At 37.9% G+C, this 20,837-nt stretch overlaps 1 protein-coding gene across 1 annotated transcript; it reads right to left on the reverse strand.

Moving 5' to 3' along the window:
- Positions 1–7,074: 7,074 nt before the first annotated feature.
- Positions 7,075–17,732, reverse strand: EMC7 (ER membrane protein complex subunit 7). The gene is made up of 5 exons (XM_082316736.1): positions 17,459–17,732; positions 14,265–14,384; positions 12,070–12,208; positions 11,438–11,518; positions 7,075–9,326 (listed from the first exon to the last, which is right to left on the reverse strand). Exons 1-5 carry the CDS (start codon positions 17,692–17,694, stop codon positions 9,174–9,176), a joined length of 729 nt encoding a protein of 242 aa, XP_082172862.1. The 5' UTR covers positions 17,695–17,732; the 3' UTR covers positions 7,075–9,173.
- Between the last annotated feature and the right edge of the window lie 3,105 nt (positions 17,733–20,837).

A 20,837-nucleotide genomic window follows, 5' to 3' on the forward strand; every position in this document is an offset into this window, starting at 1 on the left:
CTTCCCATCTCCGTCTCCCAGCTCAGGGAGCTGAATACCCTGAGGATAACTAATCTGACTATTAAAGACTGAGGCAAAGAAGGCATTAAGTACCTCAGCCTTCTCATCCTTTGTAGCAATGTTTCCCTCCGCATCCAATAAAGGATGGAGATTCTTCTTGACCCTCCTTTTGTTGCTGATATATTTGTAAAAGCATTTTTTGTTATCTTTAACTGCAGTGGCCAGTTTAAGTTCTAGCTGGGCCTTCGCCTTTCTAATCTTCTCCCTGCATAACCTAACAATATCCTTGTAGCCTCCCTGAGTTGCCTGCCCCTTCTTCCAAAGATGGTACACTCGTTTTTTTCCTGAGTTCCAGCCAAAGCTCCCTGTTCAGCCAGGCCGGTCTTCTCCTCTACCTGGTCGTCTTTCGGCACATGGGGATGGCCTGCTCCTGTGCCTTTAAGTTTTCCTTCTTGAAAAACGTCCAGCCTTCCTGGACTCCTTTGCCCTTCAGGACCACCTCCCAAGGGACTCTCTCAACCAGACTCCTAAAAAGGCCAAAGTCTGCCTTTCTAAAGTCCGGGGTGGTGGTTTTGCTAACGCCCCTCTTCTTACTTCTCCAAGAATCAAAAACTCTATCATTTCATGCTCTCTGTGCCCAAGATGGCCTCCAACCACCACATCACCCACCAGGCCCTCTCTGTTCATAAAACAGCATACTTGGGCCACAGATGATGGTCAATCAGAGTCTAACTGGAAGTGCTACAGCAGTACGAGGCCATAGACATATGAAAAGTACATTCCTACAGTGTAGGCTAGGAGTTTTTCATCATCTACTATCTGCAGTCATTATGTGGAATAGCCATAATGCCGTGTTCAACAGCTGAGACCAATACGCCTTCCACTGGTTGGAGAAAGAATACTAAACTTCCCTTCAAAAGTAACATTGTATGGCTGAGCAAGATCTTCAGATTTACATATTTTTCCACAGGTATTCACATAAGCTGGCTGCACTGCTAATTTTGGTCCATGTTTTGTTCATAAAGGAGCTAACTGAAGCAAGTAAGCACTGCTAAAAATAGAAAACACTGCAGAGCCCATTTCATGCTTTGGACTTCTGTTGATAAACTGTATTAATATTCTCAGTAACACATGTTGTTATTGCAGAAATACCTGCTTATTCAAATTCCTAACTTGGAACATAGAAGAATTATTAGGCAGTAAAAGTATGTAAACACAAACTATATGTAAAGTATTAAAAATATATGAAAAAAGGCATTGTGAGGACCATTTAAAGAAAAAAACCCCAACAAACAGTGCTTAAATCAAGTTAGAAAATTTAAATCTTTATAGCCGTAATCACTTCCTACAAAGAAGCACATTTGAGAAAGTGGAAGTTTATCTAGTTTAAAAAAGGCTATCCAATTTGAACAATGTACAAAAGATTAAAAAAAGCTAACAAGGTACTGCAAAGCTATAAAGGCACTTGATGCGCTTCAGAGGGCAAGTTTAGTCCATCATATATAAAAGGTGCATAAACAGCTACCATGTATGAAAGAGAGCATGCAGATTTTTTGTAATACAGATTTAAGATTGAAAGAGGCAGAATTCTTCCAAGTGTGCTTCTTTCTTACGTGATACTAATGAAGTGGGCTGAAAGCAGCAGGTGACTTTCAGTGTTAGGTACTGGGATTTAAGTTGACATTTTTCATGAGGAGCTACCCAGGCCCTCTGGATATTTTCTTCATTTTTTTTTTTTCCCCAAAGGAAAAACTGTAAACAGTGCATTTTATTAAACTGTTCTATTTTTAGTGAACTGTGGCTGACTCTGTACAATCTTTCCGATACTCTCCTCAGGGTACACTTAAAGGGTCTGAAAAAAAGTCTACAATAAAATAAATCTCAAACGTATTACAAAGAAAGCACAGCAATTTGATCAGATCTTTCCAGGACAAATGACCTCTCCACCATTAGCTAGCTACCTGGTGATAGAAATAATTGGTTCCTACCACTGAAACACATGAAAGCACAAGTGATGTATACAATTATTTCTGCCAGCACCAGCTGAACAGATTTTGCTACAGCAATTCCAACAAGACCCTTGTAGTCTTCATAAAAACAAAGGGCAAATAGAAGTGAAAAAACTCCATGTAAATACCACGTGACTAGAATTAGCAGGAAAACAAACCAAAACAAAAAAAGGGAGTATCAACTCTACAATTCCAATCCAAAAATGAGAGGATTACAAGATAAGGTTTCTCAAGGAATCTCTACCAACTGTCTATAGATTCACATGCCTAACACGTGGGGGACCCTTACAAAGCTACAGGTAGAAGTATTATTTTTTTATGAAAAGACCATCTGGATCCTTTAACCACATACCTGGTAACACCACCATGGTTCAGTTCTCATCACTGTTGGTAAATATGAAGATGGATGCTGCACTTACTCCACTATAAGCCTGTCTTTTAGTAACTGCTCCACCTCTTATCTGAGCTCCTCTTTGTAAGAGAGAACGTTTAGCACTGCAAAAATACAACTTCATTAGGAGGCTTAATCTTGATGTCCAATTTCTTTAGATACTTTTCCCCCTCAGGGTGTTCTACTACCACAGTCAAGAAATTAAATCTTTATTAATACAGCTTGTACATTTCCCACCTGCCAAGCTGAAGCAATCTGAACCACATCTATGGATGGCTGAGAAAACCAACTAGTAGGAAAAAGAAACACTCCTCCCCACTCCCAAAGATTAGTTCAAAGGCTTATTCTTTTCTGATCCCAGGAATGGGAAGTATTACTCTGAGTATTTAACTGGATTCTCCTTGCATCTGCACAGTAAACAGCAGTCCTGTGCCCTGCACGCCAGACTATGAGCTTGGGTGTCCTATTCTCCATTCTGAAACACAAAGGGAAATGGTACACCTGTGTGTACCAGACAGCAAGAAGATCCTTAAAGAAGCCAGAGAGCTTCTGAGGAGAACATTCTAGTATTTCAAACTGAAAATATCCCTTTAAAAACTTTTACTTTTTTACTTGCTTTGTTTCCAAATCAGTTTCACCACCTTTTATATTACTTTCTGATGTTTGTATTCAGCTGGAAAGAATCAGTTCAAAATCCAGTTTTTGTCAAAAAATGCCACGAAAGGTTTTCTTGCTGTTGTATATTCACTACCATTTGCCCTTGACTGAATGACAGTCTTTAATTGATTTTTATTCTTATCAGCCATGCAGAACCAAATACATAATAAAAATGAGCTCAGCTGTAATCTGGTTTTGTGCATCATCAATAAAAGAGCTAACTAGCTAAGTTCCACTTGCACAGAAAATTATATTGTCATTAAATCTTCATAACCTTATTGGAAACAAAATATTACACAAGGGTCACTGTCAGCATAATTTGAAGGAATAACCTTATAATTTCAAAACTAGACAGGTTTTCCTGAAGAATCAATATTTATTATGACAGAGGATTCATAATCCTTTATGGATTTTGAAACAACAGGAATAAAAAAAATTAAAAAAAACCCTATTTGTGACCTCAAGAAGCTTTCACTAGCTTAACCTGAAAATAGACTAAAACTCAATACTATTCCTACAGACAATTTTGTGACTAAAAGCTTCCTGAACGTTGTATTATTTTATGGTCCGAATCACCAGATTTCACACACAGCATCGAGTTCAAAATAGTCATGAAGATCTAAGGTCCTGTCTTTACAGATACTGAAATGATGAAAGCAGTAAGATTTTTGAAGTTCTGTGTTTTTCACAATGGATACTGCTTGCTTTTTGGCACTTAAAGTGTCATAATGTTTTGTATTTAGTCAGTCCCTTGGCAGCCTATCACACAGAATGAAGCCTACACTAATAGTGGGGGAAAGGTGGATTGCTTGGCTAGATTATACCATTTAGGGAAGAGCCTTCAATGGGTGCCCAGTTTTTATGTAGTGACTGAGGGAAAGACTGATGAGCTCAATCTCTTGAATGGCATAGCAATCTTAGCCAGCTAGAAAGAAACACAGGATCACTGCTTTTTCTTCACTCACATGGGTAAATACATAAATAGGCAAATACAGAAGTGTCTGCTCTCCGAAAAGCTGTGACTACAGTTATGACATACAGACATATGAGTCATGAAGTAGCCAGACATCTTCATTTGCTCTCTTATAATCATTTTGTCCATATATGCCAGCATTACTGCCAATGTTAAAATCACCTAGAAGAGAATGTCTATAGAATATCATGAAAACATTTTTTGTCTACTTTTTTTTTTATTTTTTGAAAATCTTAGTATTTGGGTCAAAACTGCCGTGACAGCAATCCTTAAAATTTCTTCAGTCTTTTTCATGTCCTTACATAACCTTGGGGGCCTTTCTCCAAATTTTTCTCCTATCATCTATAGCTTCAAGTATCTTCCCAAATGAAACACTGCCAGAGAACTTCCCCGGACACGGGAATGTGCCCGATTCATAGTATTAAGCTTGTGCAATAGTTGTCGATACGCTTTTGGATATGCCAAATAACAACACTCTCCCTCCACTCCCAGTAATTCCTGGGCACGGTAGGGAAGTTAGCATGGGCAAGGAACAACTCCTGAGACGCAGTGTCTATGCACTCTGTTTTGGAGAGTACAGCATGCACAGTTGCTGTTCCAGGCAAGCTGCCCTCTTCAGTAACTGGCCTTTGGAGATATTGATCACAATTAAGCCTATTAAATAGGATCTTCCCAATGCCCTGTGCACCACAGGTGGATCTTGTGCTTTTCCTGCCCAAGAACGTGCAAAATGTGCATATATGTGTTTTTAACCTTTCAACAGACTTTCTTCAGTAAATCTGCTTTTCCGCTGATTTGAAGTTAAAAATTTTAAGTTCTTTCTGTATTCTTAGCCCATCAACTGTAGATGTAAACACTTCTATTCTCCTTCAGTTCAATAAATAAGCATAATATATAGCCATATATATTCGTATTTCATTCTGACACATCAGAATGAAAAATATGCATTGCCACTAAGGATTTACTATTATTTATATTTCATATTGGCTGTTTTCCTAAAAGAAATACGTTTCAAATGAAACAAAAAATCATAGGAATACAAATTCACTATCCACTAACTATCAGTAGCAACAGGATTAAGGTCAGACATAATGTCTTAAGAATGAAAGTGAAGCCATTTTAGTACCTTAAGGTACTGCTATCACTGTTAGCCTGTAAAAATAGGGTCCTTTTATTAAACTGTAAAACAAACTTTTTACCTGTTGGAGCTACTGATCACAGACAACTTTATGCAATTAAAGGTGCATTAACACTCAAGTGGAGATGTTTAAATGGATCTTAGTGATTTAATACACTTTTCGCTAAATTGGAAAAGAATATGTACTTAAATTGCCTGGATTGCTTTGGAAATCTTGACGTGGTTACTTAAAAGTGTTGCTCTAATAAATACGTACAAAGAACTACATATAAATGCTTAATAAAGGTGCTCTTTTAAGAAGATTACTTACTGGATTTTCTTCAGTAAGCTCGTAGCCATACTATTTGAGTACCTGATATTCATTGCTAAATTTATCCTTACAATTACTTTTGTGGGACAAGCTTCTGGAAGGAAATTGAAACAGAAATCATAAATGATTTGCACAAAGCCCGACAGCTGCATCAGAACCCAAGGCACTTGATTCTAGAGTTTTAAGTCCTCTTCACAAATACAAATCTTAACCACAAGCCAACCTTTCTCTTTGAAGCAATACACACCCCATTTACAGAGACATTATCATCCCCACTTCATCAAAAAGATAAAGAGCATCAACAAATATTTCCTTTGTTTAAAACAGTTAGGTGAGATATCTATACATTAAATTTCTTCCTTACATGTGAAGAAGGGAAGCATCTTCGATGAAGTAATTGATAAAATTATTTCAAACTGTTGTAAACACTTTCCAGGCCACCTTAAATGACTAACAGTTGAAACAGACTTCAGCAAAATATGTCTCCTCTCCCTTCTACACAGCCTGTCATAAACTCAGCTGCCCACTCATTCAGAGCATGGCTAAATGAGCTCTCACGCTACAAATCCTTAAGATGCAGTGAGCCGATTGTATTACTCACGCTCACTGCCAGAAACAGAGAAGAGTTCCTGCTTCTGACTGCATGCCTCTGGTGCTTACTTTCTGCTGGCTCTGGTATTTCTTTGATCCTTCTGTGAGCTGATTTAACTCTCTAAAACATAACAGAAATCCAGCAGGAAAGATGGACAAATTTCTCTTGTTAAGTCAACGAATGGCAAAGCCAGAGAAGTACCAGAACTTGTAGGCAGAAGGCAGCAGGATTACCCCGTCCAAGCTGAAGGAGCAAGTCTTCCTCCTTTTGGCAGTGAGGAAATCAGCTTGTCTATAGTCCAAGCAGATTCTGTACATCTTTAATTTCTGTTCTGAGGTATCAGCTGCTTCAACTTACTGTCTGCCTTATCTCAAGTAGCTTCACTAAAAGGCAGCTATGTTTTTTTGGGAAAACAGAGATGTCAGACCTAACACAGAAGAAAGACTACTAAAAATCTGTAAATAAGGACAAGGAATTAAAACTGAACTATAGAAAATATCTACTTTCTGCAGAAAGACTACCTTGCATTATACTAGTAACTGCAATAGGAAAGCTATCAAGTAAGCTTTGCCTAGTGGCATTTATGATAGCCCAAGACTAAGTGACCAAGTGACTTTAAATGACCGGGGCACTCTGGCTGGAACCTCTTTTCTCAAGGACACACAGATTCCAGCTCTAAATTAAAAAAAAAAAAAAAAAAAAAAAAGTTGGTACCATTGTAACTAGCATTAGTTCAGCAGCAGACCAATACACTTTTACAAATCACTTCATCACAAATGTGTCTGAAAAGGAGAGCAGTAACATACATGATTAAGGGAATAACATTAGGTAACAAGATTTTTGGGCTTGGATTGTTCAGGTAACCGGTTTCTGGGGGTGGGACAGAGTTTTCTGTTGAGGAAGGCAGAGGAGTGGTACACTGCATCTGATCCTGACGCACAAAGAAATTGCCTGGACCTTGCTGTATCAGTTCTACGAAAAAGAGAAGTGTTGAATACTCCATATGCTCCTTCCAAAGTTTTATTTGGATCCTTACAATTCCTGTCAATTTTTTTACTCTGAACTCTTAACAAAGACTCTCATCTTTTCATGGCCTGAATTCTCCATTCTCCCTTAAAGACAGATCAAGACCATGAACAGACACAATGAAAGAAGGCAGAAATATAGCTGTTCTTACCTTTGTAACAAGGAAAAATGCATCAGTATGATTAATTACCAAACAAACTGTGATTAAAACAAGTTAATGCAATTTAATTGTCATTCCAATTACTGTTAAACAAAAGTAACTCGTGGCTTGTACTTTCCAGGACAGCACAGTAACAAAGCTAATTGCTCCATCTTCAAAGAACTGCTCCCTGGTTTTGCTATGAATTTTTCAGTAAGATGCTGCTGAAAGAGGAGTTTTTTTGAGGCTTTCAGGTGGGTTTTTTAGTGCGTTTGGTTTGTTGCGGGTTTTTTTTGTTTGTTTTGTTTTGTTTTTTTTAAACAAAGGCAACATGACACTCATTTCAGTAAATCCTTCCAGCAAGAATATCCAAATATCCTCTTGTCACTATTGGATATATTTTACTTAATATACAAAACAAAAAGGCCATTCAAGCAAAACAAAAACAAGACCAAAAACGTGCAGCTTACTTTGCAAAACCCAAAATCTTTCATTGTCCAAAAAAATTGGTTTATTTCTTCTCCAACATCTTAAAAGCTCACTTAATCCTATGAACAAGTAGTCTTTTGCAGCTTTTATGATTCACAGCATACTTCCAAGTATGTGTTCTAAAACAATTTATAGCCCTCGTAAGTGTTTGGTGGAACAAATAAATGCATTAGAATTGATTTTGCTTCAGGTGTACTTTAGGTGAATGTTAAATACCATTTCTGGAATTAGTTATCCATTACCCATACTGCATGGATATTGTTACCTAAGAAGGTAGCAATTGTAAAAATGGAAAAGAACAGCATTTATGCTAGCTACAAAAAAAAAAAAAAACCCAAAAAGAGAAAGAAGATTTACAGACATTAGCTAATGGGGTTTGGCAGGTATTGCTGTCATTTTAATCTGCAAATGTTCATCTAGTGGAAAACAATAGTTTTTTTCAATTTTTCTCTTAAGTTACTGGGTAGCTTGAAAAGATACTGCAGTACAGACACACAGGCATGCTCAAAGAACAAAGTTTTGCCAGTGACTTAGCATACCTTGAGACAGCCATATACTTTGGAAGATTATTTAAAAGATGAGTGGGATTTACCTTCCTACTATACTTTTAGGTGTTTTCTTTCATTTTAAAAATTTTGTTCTGTATTTGGCCTCAAATCATACCACTGATAAGATGAATGCACAGCACATAGGTGAAAACCACAAGTGTTGCAGAATTGATGCATGTGATTTAGAAAGGACAGATCCAAGATAAATGTTCATCATGTTATATATAGATACCTTGGATTCAAAATTAACTTGACAGAACTTAAAAGACTTTGTGATACAGGATGCTTTGCTTTTTCCCCCCACCAAAGAGGTTTTAGCAGAAAGTCGATCAGAATAAAATTGGGCAATAAAAAGTGGAAAGTCCTTAAACTAAAGCGTACAGACAGCAAACAATGTAAACCAAAATCATTTTATATGTAACACGTATGACAAGCTGATACAGCAAATTGCTTACTCAGTAAACCCACAACTCAATTTTGAAAGGAGGATTTGTTCACTTCAGAGCAAACAGCAAGTATAAAACATTAAAGCCATCTTAAGACTGAACTCCACTTCTATTATCTTTGAAATTTTTTTTGTACACTGTCTTATGATTAAGACATTCGTTACTGTTTAGCACATCATATAATTTATAATAATTCTCTACAGAACAATATAGTTAATTCAGTATCATTAATAACTTTATACAGATACAGTATTGAAGCCATGTCCTCTTTTGCTTACTGTCAAGTACAAAACAGCTTATATAGACTAAAAAAAGCTACACACCACAGTTGTAGCATACCGTACTTTGTGTCTGATTAAAGTTTACAGTAGTGGCTTTTTGATCTTTCAAGACAAATAAACATGATACCACAAAACAAACAGTTGTGCAAACTCAGGCTTAGGAGGAAGACTTAACTACCTCCTTTTTCCAGAACTACTTTTCCCTGCTTTACTGCTGCTACTACCCGACTTGCTGGAAGATTTTGAAGAGAAAAGTCTTGTCATGAATTCAGAGACATCTGGCAGCTCATGGTTGGAATTCAGCATGTTCATTGACTGCTCCATTTCCTGCATGCAAAGATTAGATAACCTTAATAGCTCGTAACAATTCTGGCTGTTTCTAAGGCATCAGTTGTAAGATCGTATCAGGAAGATGTCAGATTTTCCCAAATACTGTTTTACTATTTGTAGTCTTCCAGGGTACATATTGCTACGTATTTTTATGCAACCACAGCCAAATGCCCAGCTACACACAGAAACATAAAACCCCAAAACTAAAAGCACTGGTGTATGGAAAAAGGTAACCATGTCTTAAGCAGCCTTACAGGGCAACCACCTGATTAAAAAAAAAAAAATCTAAAAGAAAAAATTGCCATTACTTATTTTCAGCATTACTTTCCTCCATTTTAAACTTCAAGCTTTTGTTTAGGTTTTCAGAACTGTGTTCACATAGATTTCACATACTTTTGTGTTTTCAAATTAGTATTATTTATGCTAAATCTAACACATTTTTGAAGATGTTTCAAAGGATTAGGTATTTTTATTGCCCTACTTTGTAACATCAAACTATTAGTGTATAGCAGCTAAGTTTTCTTTGTTTCATGAGAGGAAGGATTTTAATATGAGACCATATATCCAGCTAAGCTTAACGTAACTTTAGAGTTTAGCATAGTGGCTCTATGACACAAATTAGTACTGTTTAAAACAAACAAACCCTGAAGTACTTTTAATGCACACAGCAGCTGAACTGCACATCCACAATGTGAAAAATGCTTATAGTAATTGCCAATTGTCACCTTGCTCTTCTAGTTACCATTCAGAATGATACAGCTTTAACTGTTTTCAAGGTACAAATGAAGCAAAAGCTGTTATGGCAGCCTTTGTTACTATTGTATCTATACTATGCCTGTACTTAATGCTTCTACAACAAGCACAGTTACTAAATCATTAACTTTCTCCACAAACTAGTACTGTGCTGATTCCCGAAAGAAGAAACAAGCTAACTTGAAAAATGTAATACAAGCTCCATACCCTCAACAAGCAAACTAAAGCTGGCTATACACTTAAGAATTTACTACATTCTCATCTAGAGAATGCCATTACAACTGAGTTCTTAAAAACTACCTTATCCTATTCTTTAAAGATAATTTAAATTACAAGCAAGATTCCTTCAATTTAAAATTTCTCCTTAACAAGTCATATCAGTCAGCTAATAAGAACTAAATCATCAGAAGTTCTGATGGTCTACCATCAAAACAGCCTGTCTGTAAGCAGTGTCAGATCAGTGAGAAAAGTAAGGATTAAGTGATCTTTTTAAAATTCAACTTCCAAAGTTCAGCTTGGTTTGAAGAACATGCCATGAATATCTAGCATATCTTCATATCCTGTTTTTAATCAACATTAAAGCCAAGAGAGCATTACATAGCTCTGATATGCTTTTTTATAGGTATTACTTTTAAAAAAAAAAAAAAAAAAAAAAGACTCAGTCACCTATAAAGTACTACTGAAGACAGTGGTCATTTAGAGGAAAAGGAGTTTAAATCAACCAAACCCTTAAAAAGCCGCCACCCAAGACAGACAAGGAATACTTCTAAAAATAAGAAAAGATTTAGCAAACACCTTGAATCTCCATTTTGTCCTAGCCTTCTGCTATTCGGCATTTTGCATGATGAAAGGACAATAAATCAGATAATTTAATGAGTACATTAAGACTCCATATCATATACACTGTTGTGACATCTGGATTTAACAGTCTTGTAAACTATGTGGTTTAGGCTAATAGATAAGAGAACCCCACGTCATACTCAACACACTTGATACTTATTAAATGGTATCTAAAAATGAAGTGCTAGATTTAAACATAGTGCAGAAATACATTGGAAATTTATAGAAAAAAGAGCCTTTGCGAAATTATATTTATTGCTCTAAAGAAACTCTGGAAAACACCATTCATACTGTAATACTTTCAAAGCTGTGCCAAACAATTTAATTGTGTTGTGCAGCAAATTCATGAGATGGAAATGTTAGAATTCATTGTTAGAACAGCAACACTGTATTAACTGAATAAATGATGCCCATTAAGACTTCTTTAAAAGTCCAGTTTTGTTTTTATTACTTTTCTGTACCTTAAAATCTCATTACCTTTGTTCTCTATGTCTGCATCAATTGAACATACTTACCCGTCTCATATCAGGATCGCTGGTGTTGACAACTTTAGGCAAAAGCACAAATATCAGTAATGGAAGAACCATCATCATCACCTATACAGAAAACAGCAAATATTTCTTCAGCTTATTTGGTGTTCCAGACATTTTTAGACATACTGACATGAAGCTTTTAGCTAAACAGCCAGATTCTAGAACTACTGCATTCTGAGTCAGCCACCCTGTAACAGTAATCCTCTTGTCAGGAAAGAAACCTGATAGGGAAGTATTATGTTTTAAATAACACATTTCAAAGTTGGACCATTAAAGTAAATGCTTGTTATCTCTTTCAACTGTTAGAATTATAATCCTGCAACATGTTGATCTCCACACTACTTGACAACAACATGTTGTTCAAAGGAACAAAGGAACCAGACTATGGGCTATTTTCAGAGGACATACATTAACCGAGTGGCTATATAGGGGAGGAGAGGTCATAGAAAAACTTCCTATTTGTAAACAAGTAAAAACCAAAGAAATAAAACAATCCTCTCAGAAGAGCAAAGTGTGCGCATCTTTTCTCAATTATTCTATTCTCAGTATGCTGAAGAATAGCTATATTTGGATCCTTAGCATACCTTTAACCTTTGTGCGTTGCTTGTACGTACCATAGGGTTCATGAGGAAATCTGTCCATCCCCAAGATTCTCTCTTTATAAAGTATGAAGGAGGTCCAGAAGACTTCATCTGGAGTGGGTATGGCAGCCTGACAACTTCAGAGGTTTTGATGTAATTCACGTATCTTGCTCTAATAAGCAAAATGTAAATAGTTAAAAACATAAATACAATCTTTACCAAAAAAAAAATATTTAATACTCCTCCAAACAAAGTTTTAATAATAGACTACAAACAAAACTGTCTGCTAGGCAGTGTCAGGCTTCACTTTTCAGAAGCTAATTTCTCTCAGCAGCATACTTAGGGAATCAAATGATACTTTACCTTTTTTTCCAGGCTAGCTATTAAGCATGCTGAAAAACTTGATATGGAAAACAGACCTGCAGATCAGAAACATCAGAACTATTTGCTCAAATGTGACTCCTGCGAAGTATTTTTTCCAACCTTGGTAACAAGCATGAAAAACTACAATGTTTAAAGAGAAGGTACAGCTTTGAACAGTGTAGTGTAGCTTAAACAGAGTTTGCTTGGGGCAACAATTATTTATACATGAAGTTAATACTACCTTTTCCCTAAGTGCATTACTTTGCATTTATCAATACTGAATCTCAGTCTTTATTACTTTATAAGGTCTTTCCATAGTTCTTCACTAGTATTCTTCACTTAGTACTAAGTAATTATCTAAATACTAGGCCTATCATCTAACTTTGTCACTCTTGCCCCATTTTTCATGGTTTATGAATATTTACCCGCCTTGTGCAACTCCAAGGATGACTTCTGCCCATTACAAGACAAATCATTTATTCCTTCTGAATTTTTCACCAAATATTCATCCATAGAATGTCTTTCCCTCCTACCTTATGACTACGTATTTTCTTCAAAAGCTTTTGAGATTTTTCAAGTAGATTTTATCAAACATATCCGTTAGCCACATGCTGTTTCCTCTTTCTAAGAATTTCAGTATTTTTTTTTTAAGGCAGAACTTCCCTTTGAAAAGTCCAGTTGACATCTTCACCGTGTATCAAATTTTTTCATGCATCTCCCAACTGTATTCCTCATTATAGTTTCTACCTGTTTGACTAGTAGAGATGTCAAGCCTACTGGTACTTCGCTCTGCAGACATATCCTAGCAATTTACCTAACGTCAAATTTGTTACCTCTAGTCCTCAGATACCAAAACACTGCTAAGTGAGAGGTTATACACACTATTGTGTCTATTTCACTGAATTCCTTCCGTATTTATTACGTATTAATTATTGCCAATGAGATACTGCCTAATAAAGTATAAAAATAAAAATTTCATAAAGTTTGGAAAAAAAATCTAAGCACAACTTGTACTATTATTATTATAAACAGACTGTTTGCACTGTTTTCAGTTTGAGATTTCAATTTTCAACCTCCCCTAGAAATACTGCTGCAGTGTTTATACTGATGTTTGTACTCCTAAAATGTAATGGCATCTTTTATAAGATACTGTAAAAAGACAAACTTGAAGTTAAGATACTAGATGTGTGCCTGTACAAAGAAAAATGAACTACAAACATGTTCACTTAAACAAAAATCACCTTATTAGATAGGAGAGCCGTTTTTCTGTATTACTTACTGAATAGTGTGCAGTTACGGATGTACAATTATAGTTGTTAGGGATAACATATCTGGCCATAACATAAAAAAGCTAACGATGCTACAGAAATACTGCAGGCTGGCAACTACTAGCATTTGACAGTAACTGTAAGGAGTATCTTATGGAGATGTAAAAGAAATATTTTAGAATTTAGAATTAGAATTTCATTGTGCCAAGTCTTGACAGAACATTCACCAAAAAAGAAAGGAAAGAGGGAAGAAGGGGGGGGTGGGGGGGGGAAGGTATTGGCAAAAGATAAAGCACGTAGATGATTTATGTCCAGATTTTATTTCAGGATAGATGCATAAGAAAATAACAAAAGTAAACAACTAGAAGGACTCTCTTTATCCATTTCCTCTTATTTAAGGCCATATATATGAAAGGAAAAAAGAAATCAAGACTTTAAATTTTAAGAAATGTGCTCCTAGAAGTGATGTTAAAAGAAGCTGAAACATATGATCTGGATTGGAACATCAGATCTACAGTACTGTTTACATTACTCCTTATACTGTGCTGTCAGGCATACTTAATAGATCAATGCAGAAGCAAATCAGGAAAGGCTCACCTCATTTTGCCTTTTGAAGTTATGTCAACTCGCACGGGCTCAAATTTATGAGCAGGGGATATAACTTCCACTACATAAGATCCCGAAGGTACATCATGAACCACAAAACTTCCATCTGTCCTGAAAAAACAGTAAATTCCACTACATTACAATATGCTGCAGTACACAAGAGAGGGTGCTTTATTTTTTTAAAGAAGAAACTGTAATAGTATAATTTTATATTATACATCTTAATATAATGACCAAAAGGAAAATCTGAATCGCTCAGCACTCATAATAGCAAGCCCCGTAAGGTCATCAATGTGTGTCACCACAGTAGCAGAAATTACCAGTTATGTTCAAGACTCTCTGATGCCCTCAAGCTATTGTCTTGCTGGAGGAATAGTTTAACAGCCTAAGTAAGATTTGAAATGGTTAGATTTCATGTACTCAAATGATGGCAGAATTAACTTACCCCTTCCTTCCTCTGTCCAAAATACACACACTGAAGTTTACTTTGCTTCAGTACTTCTGCTGGAAGCAAAAAAAACAAAACCTGACATCCTACATAGCGTGGGTAGATATTAGAGGTGACTTGGAACGCACAAAAAATTGCTGTTTGTGCCTTTATTGCAAAATAGAGGTTTTTACTTTTAATTGCTCCCTTTAGGACTAGCCCACGCTGGAAAGCTCTATCACAACAATAAGGAAGCTAAGAGCTCTGAACATATACACAGAATGGATTTTTAGACAGACTGCTTTTATCTTAAAATATGAAACTTCAATATTCGGTGAAAATATTAGTAAAAGAATACTTGAAAGCTTCAGCACCAATTGCCATGAAACTGAAGTACGGAAGCTCGTAGTTTTCCTCCTACATGCTTCCAAAGGTTTCCAGGAAGAAAAACTTAGTGTTCTCTACCCTATTTGAAATTAATATAAAAGATAGCTCTCCTAAAAATAAGACCCAAATTTAAGACAAAAAAAGTGACTGAAAGGGGGGAAAAAAAAGTAGTGAAGCCTGATACATTAGAAACTTGCACCAGGAAAACAAATAAATGAACCCTCTTCAAAGCGAACCCTCAAAAAGAATTTTGTCCTTATGCCCTTCACACAAGTTCTCTCTTTCAAAGACATACATCACTGAAGGACCTTCCCACCATGAAGACAGAAGCATATAAACAGTACTGTGTAGGTGGGTTTCACACTTTATGTGATTATTTGAACCCCTAAGAATGCTTACAGTATCTTATACTGCAACTGCTGTAAGGCTGTTTCCCTAGGAATTTCCTTTTAATTTTTCATTCTTTACAGTATTATTTTGATGAAGTTCAATTACAGTTTTTTCTAAAGATTTATTTATATGACAAAGCAAATTCTCTCTTCATATACTGGTATCCCATACTGCCTTTTTAAAAGAAAAAAAGTTTCATTTTTATTACAGTGGGGAAACTAATCAGATTTATAAAAATGCTTGTACTAGAGAATGACTTTTGAAATACTCGAAAAAGCAGCTTTGCGATGTCAAATATTTTCCTCTTTTTGATAACTGAAATGACATCCATGTAACATATAATCAAAACCTGCCTGAGAGATGGTGACAAATATATCTTCTGATCTGCGAAATACATTTAAATCTGTCACTGAAAGCGAAGGATCTTTCTACTGAGCCTGAAATACCACTGTTATTTAAGAAAACTGTTCTTTCTTCTAACACAGTTTTTACTAAAATTATACTGCCATCCAGTACCGTGCTCATTAAAAGTGACAAAAAAAAATCCCAACCAACATTAAAGCATTGTTGATAAAATGTACGATGCTTATGGTAGCGCAACATCTACAAAAATGGTTATCAAACTGAATAACTTGTACAATGTTAATTGCTTGTCTTTAAGTTATATCAATATAATCTGATACATCTATAAATAGACGTAGCAAATTAATGTAATCAATAGAGCTTGATATCTAGGTTACAGTGTCATATATATGGTATGCTCTTAGCTAAGATTATTTCCTCATATTTCAGACAACTCCAGTTCCAAGCAAGCATTTGGAAACTTACCAACTCCATGGTATTTATTAAATCAGCTCCTAAATATGATGTCAGGCTCCCACAACTTGGTTGTACTGGCTTATCAGGTGCTACACTGACAAGATTCTGCAAATTTTGCAGAGTAAAATCTGTTGTGTTAACCTATCAACAGTTCCCAGAGTCAAAGTTCAGTTCAACTTTTACTGCAGAGGAAATAATTTAAAATTATTGGTATTTATGAGATAGTGTATCTTAATTCCACATAAACTTTCTCATTTTAATACATAATTTTAAAAGCAATGTATTATACTGTATTAAAAATAATAAAAAGGACTTTAAAATTAGCTTCTACTATAGAAACTATGAAACTAGTTCAATTCTTAATTCTGAGGACATTTTCTATGTCTTAATATCTCTAGATCCTTTGCTGACCTGAATACACCCACGTGAGACTGAATAAGCTAATGTGATTCTTTACTGCTTCCAAACGCATTTGCATGATCGTGTGTGAAGGAATAAAGCCATGTCCCTTGAAATAGCTTTCACTGTTACAGTGAAACAGTTTTTCACAGGTACTGTAACAGATAACTACAACTGTAACCTTCTGTGCCACAAACAAACATTTCTCCAGAACGGGTAAATTCTTAGCTAAGGAGAGAGTCTTAAAAAAGAAGTGACAGGATTTGCACCCACAAAAGCTTAGAACACACACTGTACTCCAGAATTCAATGCAAACGTTTTTGCCCTTTTTTTTTTAATTAAAACTCAGTTGCAATTTTTTAATCGCTAAAAAGCCAACAGCCTTAGTCATGCATGTGGTTACATCCGCAGGAGGCTGAGAACAACGCTACCTAGTGCACTGCAGGTTCCCACTACAGCCCTGGCCGTTCCTAACGCCTTACAGGGTAAGGTGCAAGTGCACCAGCAAGGCCACAGTCGGACGCGGGACGTTCACCACAGCCGTGCGCTGCGAAGCGGGACAAGGCCGCTGACTGCCGGGAGCTGCGCTGCTCTGCCACAGCTGGCCGCCATCTTACGGCCGCGGCCGGGACGCCAGGCCTGCCAGGGGCGCGCAGGCTGCCTCCCCGCGGCGCCCGCGGCACAGGGCGACGGCGGCCCAAGCCCGGCGAGGGACGCTTACTTCCCCGCCGGGACCAAGCCCCCCGCCCCGCCCGCCGCTCACTTCAGGAAGCCGACGTGCTCCTCCCCGTCCACCAGCACCCGGGCCCCCGCGATCCAGTCCTGCGGCTTCACCCCGGGCACCACGGCCCGGCCCTCGATCTTAAACCGCTCCCCGGGGCCGGCGCCGCCCGGCGACTCCGCTGTGCCAACCGCCTCCGAGCCACGGGCGCCATCGGGCAGCGAGGACGCAGAAAGCCAGAGCAGCAGCAGGCACAGGGCCCCGCTCCGCGCCGCCATCGCGCCGCCGCCTCCGTCGCGGGACGGGGCCGTCGCCTTCGCGCATGCGCCGAGAGCCGGGCGTGCGCACCGGGCAGGCGGAAAGGGCTCGGGCGCCGTGCGCGTGCGCACCTGAGAGCGTGGCGCGCCGTCAGGTGACGTACCGAGCACTGGCGAATCGGAGCGAGGAGCTGTTCGGCCATGACGTGTGGCGAGGCGGAAGCGCTCCGGCGGTTTCCCTCGGGTGAGGCGCCGCAGCGCCCGAGCGCCAGGGGGCGGTGGCTGCCCGGGTCGGGGAGGCGCGGCGCCGCGGGGAGGGCGCTTCCCTCGGCGCTGGGCCGGCCGCTTCGGCCCGCGGCGGCACAGGGCGGGCTGCGGGGAAGCCCCTCACCTCGGGCCGGGCACCAGCAAGGCCGCCGCGGCACCTGGCCCGCGCTAGGGCCGGTACGGATGCTCCGGGGGTGGCTGTTCGTGCCATCTTTCAGCCCTTGCAGCTGGTGCTCTTGGGCCCTAAAAGCGGTAGAGTTGCTAAAAATGTTTTGCGGAGCTTGCTCTGACTCTGTGGCACGGATAATCTGTCCCTCTACGAAATTTTTCAACACTTCGCTTATTCCAAGATGAGAAATGGAGTGGGTGTTGGAAGGGCAGGGAGGGCTCCTTTGTTTTTCAGTTTGTGGGTAAAAACAAAGGATAATTTGCTACTTCAAATGTGGAAGGACACAAATGCAAACCTGAAGAACATAAATATGTAAGAAGTAGATGTATATTCCTTGGTAAGAGATCCATTTAGAATTAAGGCAGTTTAACTTAAAATCCTAATAGTTACCATGCAAATAATAATAATCAAGCTTCTTCTAGAAAAAGTTACAAAAAAAACTTACAAAAGAAAACAAATTAAAATTGGTCATTAAATGAAGGCCTAAAGTGTCATCTTTTAACCTAATGATTTATAGTGCTGCAGTTTGTTTCTGATGAATAACTAGAACTTGTTGACAGTACAGTGGTATGAAAAGCTGTTAGTGGGCAGGCACAGAGTTATAGGAGAAACCAAGGGGGCTGTAACACCTTCCCTACCCCTATTTTCCCTTTAAACAGCATGTCCTGTTATGTCATACGTGTTCATTGTCACGTTTTGGCTACGCTTGCTTCCTTTTTACCTCTCTTACTCATGTCAGAGTTAATTACTGAACACGTTGAAAACATTTAATTATTAAGCATGATTATGTTAGAGATGATGAACCTGGTCATCAGCTGATCTCAATAAAAACACTATATTATACTAGGCATGATTTTGAAAGCGTACGTCACCCCATGTGAGTGGGATAACGTGAATTATTTCTCTGATAGTATTTTTGAGATTCTCTACTTTTGAGACAACCAGGAAGACAATCAATGAGGTGGTTCTGTCACATAGACTCACAAAAGCAAGAAACTTCAGCAGTTTTGGGGGTGGAAACCTAAGAATGCTAGAACTGAAGAGTCAGAAAGTAGCTTCTCTGAATTGAACAACTTTGAGCATCACTTTTTTCAGTTTTTATTAATGAAGCAGGTACTTACCAATAGAATCTCTAAATAGTAGGACTTCCGTTAAAGCCAGAGATACAACACTGTTTCCAGTATAACACCACAGAAAGACATTGTCTTCATAGTGACATCTCACGTTACTAGTTTTCATATGCATTTAGTGTAAAAATGCTATTTATTATTTAAATATCCTCAAAGAACTGTATTAGGATGCTGTCAGACCACATAGAATGGTCATGACCTCCAGTTTTAAGGATTCCCTCAACCAAAGAATTTATTTTTATAACCTAGATAATACAGTTACTTGGTTTAAAGCCTTGTGAACCCAAAGAAAAGAAAACCTCATTTGTTCTTTCATACTCTAATCCAAGAAGGTTCTCTCTCTGTATCATCCTGCTAACAAACTGACAAGTTACTTAAACAGCCTCTTGGCTAGAATTCCATCCTCACGTAGAAACCCTGACTGTAGGTGCAGCTTTCATTGCAGAAACATATCTTTATATATGCGAAGTTTCTAATACCTCCATTGGCATGCAACCATTTTAATATTAGGTAAATGGTTCCCTTCTCCTCTCACTAACTTCTTTACATATTAATAGCTCTATTTCATACAAACAGATAAGTCAGTTACCATATTTTTAAGTGTACACAACTAAGAAAATAATTAATTTGCTGATTACTGCCTTTTGATTAAGACTAGCTATAACAGTATCTCATTTGAGTGTATTGCACAATGCTATTTGTGAGTTTTGATATCATGCTGGGGGTGTTTGCCTTCTAGGTAAAAAGAACAAAACCCAAACCAAAAGTAGTACAAATGGAAACAAAGAAATAAAAATGTCCAGGTATAAATTTATCAAAATACAACCAAATACAAGCAACTACTCATTTTCTTAGTACATCATCTGGGAGATGCACCTGTTTTTTTCTGGAAGGAATTTCACTATTAGCAAAGTTATGTCTGCAGCTTGATGTCAAGTGGATCCCTGATCACAAAAGACGGATAAAACTGCCAAGCAACAGTTTCAGTTCCATTGAAACAACCGAACAATTCCATCAACCTGGAAGTGCAATCAGGGATGACCTTTTTTTTTTTTTAGCTGTCTCCTCATTGATGGATTCATTCCCTGAGTAACAGCTATATAGAAACTGGCAAGTTTCTGAAAAGTCCTACCCTGCTCACAAGCAAATTCTTGGTTTTGTCTGAGTTATTTCAACCAGTTGTTGCTTATGCTACAGAACTGTCAGCCGGATGGATGAGAGCTGGCAGTCCCTAACGGGATGAACAAAGAGGAGGTCTAGACTAACGTAATGCCATCACGCTGATAACACTGAAATCTGTATCTCCAGATTCTTGTCACTTTTGGTTTCATGTACAAACTGAAAAAGCAGAGGAGACCCATTAACTCCCCCTGAGCTCTCCGAGTGCAAGATCAAAATCCATGAGCATCATAGCTGTTTACAGAGAATCATGTAGTCTGGGAGACTGCTGGATACTCTTAAGTAGCAAGAGAGTTTTTTTTTTTTTTTTTACCCTCAGCAGAGGGTAAAAGGAGCTAACAAAAATGTAGCAGAACTTAATTTTGTGCTGAATCCTTTTCATGGTCTGAATGCTAGCAAAACTTGCTGTATACATTTTT

Source organism: Platalea leucorodia (assembly GCF_965183815.1).
Source record: "Platalea leucorodia genome assembly, chromosome: 7".
In the NCBI taxonomy this organism is placed as follows: Eukaryota; Metazoa; Chordata; class Aves; order Pelecaniformes; family Threskiornithidae; genus Platalea; species Platalea leucorodia.